Source organism: Chanodichthys erythropterus, chromosome 4, assembly GCF_024489055.1.
Source record: "Chanodichthys erythropterus isolate Z2021 chromosome 4, ASM2448905v1, whole genome shotgun sequence".
In the NCBI taxonomy this organism is placed as follows: Eukaryota; Metazoa; Chordata; class Actinopteri; order Cypriniformes; family Xenocyprididae; genus Chanodichthys; species Chanodichthys erythropterus.
This window is the reverse complement of record NC_090224.1, coordinates 36,599,119-36,605,118: the sequence shown is the minus strand read 5'-3', so window position 1 is coordinate 36,605,118 and position 6,000 is coordinate 36,599,119. Positions and strand designations below refer to the sequence as shown.

Below are 6,000 nucleotides of genomic sequence, written 5' to 3'. Positions count from 1 at the left end.
TAAATATATTTGTGTATTTCATAAGCAGTTTCTCAGCATGAGAATGTCCAAATGTAATTTTTTTTTTCTTTAAAAATTTAAAAAGTTTTCAATCAAACATTACCAACCTTTTGACACTTCTTGCTATATTTATGGAGTTATGAGTCTTTACTTTTGTCATTTAGAAAAAAACAACTCTAAAAATGCCTTCAGGGCTTAAAGGGGTTAAGTAATAATGGCTTCAAATTAAAAACCCAGCAGCCAATTGATCGTGAATGTTGTTTTAAGGGCGACCGTGTCATGATTTGGTGTACTTTCTCTGGCTTCTTTTCAAAACTTGCATCTCCATTTCTTGGCAGGATCCTTTGTGGAAGGTGCGCCGCAGTCAGAAGTTGGACATGTCTGCCCGTCTGGAGCTGCAGTCGGCCTTGGAAGCTGAAATCCGGGCCAAGCAACTGGTTCAGGATGAGCTGCGCAAGGTTAAAGCTGCCAACATCTCTTTCGAGAGGTCAGTCTTCGATTCTGCTATAATAAGCAGCCTTTTCATTTATTTAGATTGTTGTTCAGAGACTCTGCTTCTGTTTTACTGATTCAGTCTTAAGTGCACAATACAAGAGGATACACGTTACTAGTTAAAATTTACTTGTTCAGGGATCGGCAACCTTTTTGTCCTGAATTGCCTTTTTTAAGTTTCTGAGTTAATCACTGTGTATAAATACACAAAAACATATGTCCGTTAACACTTTAGTTTAGGGCCCAATTCTCACTATTAACTAGTTGCTTATTACTAGGATGTTGGCTGTTTATTGGTACTTATAAAGCACATATTAATGTCTGAATTCTGCATGACCATATTCTACATCCCTTAATCCTACACAATACATAAACTTAACTCATGTGCCATAGGTAGCAGACCCCTGATCTAGCTTTTTGTCATAGCCTTACTTTTTTGACTCCCTCACCTACAGCAAAGTGAAGGACACAGAGGCCAAGAACAGAGAGTTGGAGGAGCAGCTCGAGAACATGAAGAAAGAGATGGAGGAGAGCCGCTCACGAACAGACAAAGGTGAAAATGCTGATACACGTTATGACTTCACCCTTAATAGACCATGAGCATATTATGTCCTTTTGAAGGAACATCTGAAGGGAACCGTTTATAAATGCGGCTGATTGTTAAATTAATGGATTGTTCTATCATTTGAAACTACCAATTGGTCCTAACCATTTTTTTTTTTTCTGATTTTATTTTTTTATATAACTGTAGGCCTGAAACTTCCAGACTTCCAAGACTCCATCTTTGAGTACTTCAATACCTCTCCCCTCGCCCATGACCTGACGTTCAGAGTGAGTGTTTCTGTTAGTATCTGTCCATTTGCTACTGCGTTACATGCCATAACAAGCCTCCCTCTGTTCATTTCATCATCCTAATGACCTCCGGCCTCAGAACATCAGAGACCTAATAGATTGTTGATCAAACGACGAGATGACATCTGTAGTAGCTAGACAGAAATACTGGAGTGTACATATTTGTGAATGTCTAGCACATGGATCCCTGATTCACTTCGGGAATCTGCAGTCTTACACATTTCACATAGGCCATTCACAGTAATGCATTACAATATTGTGTTACTCGCAAAAAAAGTAACTAATTGAATTACCAATGCATTATATTACTTCTGCATTATTTTTTTTCTCACCTGCCTGGGCTTGTTTGTTTGCATTTTAATACAAAAAAAAAAAAATGTTCTATTTTTGGCAAATGTAGAGGCCCTTTCACACCAAAAGTGAAACGAATAAGCCTCAGGCTGAAGGAAATGCAAATTCACATCTGTACAGTATAGGGGCACAGATCAAACAAACTTTTCAGCTGTGCTGCCATTCTGGATTGCAGAAGAATTGGATGCAGAAGAATAAAGTTTAACACACTTACTTCAGCAATAAAAAACAAAACAAAAAAACAAACAAATTTGATGTTTATCTAAAGCCATTTTTGCTTATTGGTATGATTAGTCTAGAACTACAATAACCATCATGTTTACACAACGCCTCTGCACTAACTTCCAATTTCTCTCAACATGGGGACAGGAGATCTGTCAGTCAATAAATAAGAAAAAGTAATATGCGTTTCTTATTTGAAAAGGAAACTTTTTAAATTTTGTTGTAAATTTAAAAATAATGTTACTTGTTACTTGAAAAATCTGATTGCATATCTTGTACCCCCATATATGTTTGTAAAACATATATGATTGCAGTCAGAGCCGATAGCCTCGTGCAGCACAACTACGCCAACTCTTGGCTCAAGGTCTTTTGCCGATTCCATTCCCCTCTTTCCTGACTGTCTTCAGAAAAGTATTGATGGCATTTTCTTTTATCCTACCTCCGTATAATGCCTAAAAAATGGTGTTTATTAGCACAGGACTGCTTGGTATACAGGGGTAACCAGGGTAACCGCTGTATTTCTACTTTTGGCCAGATGACTAATCACGCTTTGATTGCCCAAGTAGAGCTGAAAGTTTTGCAAGACTGATGCCTGTCTTTCAGTTTTGCAAAACTGTTTCCATACTGAGGCTGTGAGAGGAGCACTACTGTGTCACTTTAAAGTAGGGACCAGGTCTACCGATGATTTTGAGACTCAAGCAATTGTAGGGAAAAGGCCTAAAGTGAAAGTAAGTTCATAAAGACAAAAGCTGTGTCACTTGTCATCTTATTTTTGTCCCCCTCAAAAAAAGGACTCTGTATCCTCCTCATCCGCATCTTCTCTGCTTGCATTTTGGGATGAAGTAAGTTTGCTAAACAAAGCTCCTCCCTCTGTGACCTTTAACCTCGGCCGGAGTGATCTGTCAGCAGACAAAGTATCTCAAAAGTTGGTCAAGAAGTTCATACTGTAGTTCCTCTTGTGTTTTGCCAAAATAAAACAACTCACTTATGTTAACAATGCCTGATTCACCATTTAAGGCCAGACATTAGTGACTATACAACTTACATTCAACCTAACCAGCATGCCCTTAATATATTTTGTCTGCTGACCACGTTCCTCTGCCATAGTGCAATCAGACCCTAGATCCAATTCAGTGTAATTGTAGGTGCTAAAGGTTAGAGACTCACAATTAGCATCCAGCAATTATTATTAACCACCTCCCAACTTCCTTCTAACCTCTTAAACGGCTAATGTGAATATCAATGTCACTCTCCATTCGTCAAGTCTGCAAATGCACTAAGCCGTTAGTTAACCCTTAGAGCCTGCAAGGACAATAAACATCCATAATTTAGATTGAAATGACTAAGCCAACCAGCCGTAAAATGAATCAAATGAAATAAAATGATGAAAGATGATTAAATTGAGCGGGATGTTTCACAATTACTTATAACTTACCAATATAGGAGGTGATGGTGAGTATGTGCTTGTAAGCTAATTGAATATGACCGTAATTCTCTGAGGAAAAAGTGTGATGTCAATTAATTTGATGATTTTAATTACCTACCAGTCTTTTTGCATCCTAAAATTCTGTATCACACTTAATTGACACTGTTGTGTATTCAAATGTTGCATAGATACAGTCATAGTGTGTGCACACCAAAAGTGAATTTAATTATTTTCTCTAGTAGATTACATACAGAGTCAATGCAAAGACACCAATAGACGAGAATTCACGGCAGGCGATGCAAATGATGCGACTTGGGCAACGTGATTTGCCAAATTCCCCTCAATCACATCTTCCGCGCAAGTTGAAAAATTTAAACTTGAGCGGGAAATTCACATGACACTTTGTCTTGCAAGCCAATCAGCAAAGAGCTTATTGACATGTCCCATCATCAAGTAGTGCTGGAAGCAGCTGTCATCCATGCACAGTTCCCGGAGAGGTTTTCCCATGGAATTGGGCTACTTTATCACCTGTACTGCCAATTTAGCGATTTTGTCGTTAGATTTAGCGACTCTCCCCCCCCCTCCCTTTTGAGACTTTTTTTCAAAAGCCTAGCGACAAATTTAGCAACTTCTTCGATAAACCTTATCTAGATTCCATGACTCGCCCACTGATCTATATTTATATTAATATAGATCAGTGGACTCACCAGTATGACGTCATCTAGCGACATTTAGCGAACCGTTTTAGCTACTTTCAACTGGAAGCAATTGCTGCCGTGGGTTGTTTTTCATGTCTGCGGGTTGAAGGGACCCTACTAACGTGATATTTAGCCCCTGGAATGCGAATTTTACCAAGGGAACCCTGCCAAAAATGTGGATTTTACCCCCCGCAACGTGATTTTTACTGGAGTAAAAATTTTATTCATATGAGTGATGCGAAAAACAAGTGATCCCACGATTAATCTAGAGTGAGTGACGCAATGCGAATATTCGCTATTGGTGTGCACACACCAAAAGACCATATCAGTATCTTTTGTTTAGAAGTGCTTGGTAAGTATTGTTTTTGTTTAATTTTGGGGAATATTTACAATGTTAGTCAAAGATGGTGCTTTAGTGTTTACAAATGCATCTTAAGTTGAATTATAGGGGTTTATGTTTGCTTATTGCTGATTTCTTAAACATAAAAATGAAAGACTTAAATGCATAAGCATTATATATATTTATATATAATTTATACATTTGAAATTTTGGGGTCAGTAATTGTTTCATTACATTTCTATAAAAAATGCATTCTTTCGAACTTTTTTTTATTCATTAAAGAATCCTGGGGAAAAAAAATACAAAAATATTAAACAGAACAACTGTTTTCAAACTGTAAATTGTAATATTTCACAATGTTTGTTGTTTCAGTTTTAATTAGAATTTTGGTCAAATAAATGCAGCCTTGATGAGCATAAGACATTTTTTCAAAAACAATGTTGTAAAATGTCTGTTCCTAGCAAAAATATTCTATTAATAGTTATAAGCACATGACTGCTTAATGATTATTAGTTATGACATAATACATTTCACAAATGTCATCTCAGCCACATTGTGATAATGTTTGCGTGACTTGAATGTGTTAATTTAGCTTTTTGGGGAACTTAAGTGATGTTTGTAAAGCTTTTGACCTCATCTGCTGACCGTAATCATGCCATGTAGATGGAATAAAAATGACCCTCAGCGAATGATGCATACTCATTTTGAGCTTTCACACAAATGTGGTCTTTTCCCTCAGACAAGCTCCGTCGGTGATGTGGACGCCACACCCCAGAAGACGGACATTCCCTCTTCCTCCCCATCAGTGGTTTCAGAACAGGATGTGAGTGTCCACCTAACACTTCCTATTACATTCTGCCGCTGTCAGACTTCCTGTCTGATACATTGGTCATTGATTGAGTAATTTCCTGAATAGTAATGGATAGGACAAAGCTTGAAAAAATCGAAAATGCTGTATTGTCTCCTTCAAACAAAACAAATAAGCACAAGTATACATGTTTTGTTATTATGATTTATATAATATATATATAATATATAATATATACAGTCCAAAAGTTTGGAACCACTAAGATTTTTAATGTTTTTAAAGTTTCGTCTGCTCACCAAGGCTACATTTATTTAATTAAAAATACAGTAAAAACAGTAATATTGTGAAATATTATTACAATTTAAAATAACTGTTTTCTATTTGAATATATTTGACAAAGTAATTTATTCCTGTGATCAAAGCTGAATTTTCAGCATCATTACTCCAGTCTTCAGTGTCACATGGTCCTTCATAAATCATTCCAATATGATGATCTGCTGCTCAAGAAACATTTAATGTGCACAGATGTAGGATTATTTCAGGATTATTTGATGAATAGAAAGTTCAAAAGAACAGTGTTTATCTGAAATCTAATCTTTTGTAACATTATAAATGTCTTTACTGCCACTTTTGATTGATTTAATGCATCCTTGCTGAATAAAAGTATTAATTTCTTTCATTTCTTTTCAAAAAAATAAAAATTCTTATTGACCCCAAACTTTTGAACGGTAGTGTATAATGCTACAGAAGCTTTGTATTTCAGATAAATGCTGTTCTTTTGAACTTTCTATTCATCAAGGAATCCTGAAAA

The 6,000-nt window shown here is 36.4% G+C and overlaps 1 protein-coding gene across 6 annotated transcripts in view; it reads left to right on the top strand.

Annotated features, from left to right (window-relative positions):
* The window catches only part of cdc42bpb (CDC42 binding protein kinase beta (DMPK-like)), a 93,965-nt gene that overhangs the window by 65,088 nt on the left and 22,877 nt on the right, over positions 1 to 6,000 (top strand). For all 6 annotated transcript variants that reach the window (XM_067384851.1, XM_067384854.1, XM_067384852.1 and 3 more), the window contains exons 18-21: positions 339 to 487; positions 948 to 1,045; positions 1,244 to 1,323; positions 5,121 to 5,204. In XM_067384851.1, the coding sequence (XP_067240952.1) occupies positions 339 to 487; positions 948 to 1,045; positions 1,244 to 1,323; positions 5,121 to 5,204 (411 nt within the window). The remainder of the gene's footprint in view (positions 1 to 338; positions 488 to 947; positions 1,046 to 1,243; positions 1,324 to 5,120; positions 5,205 to 6,000) is intronic.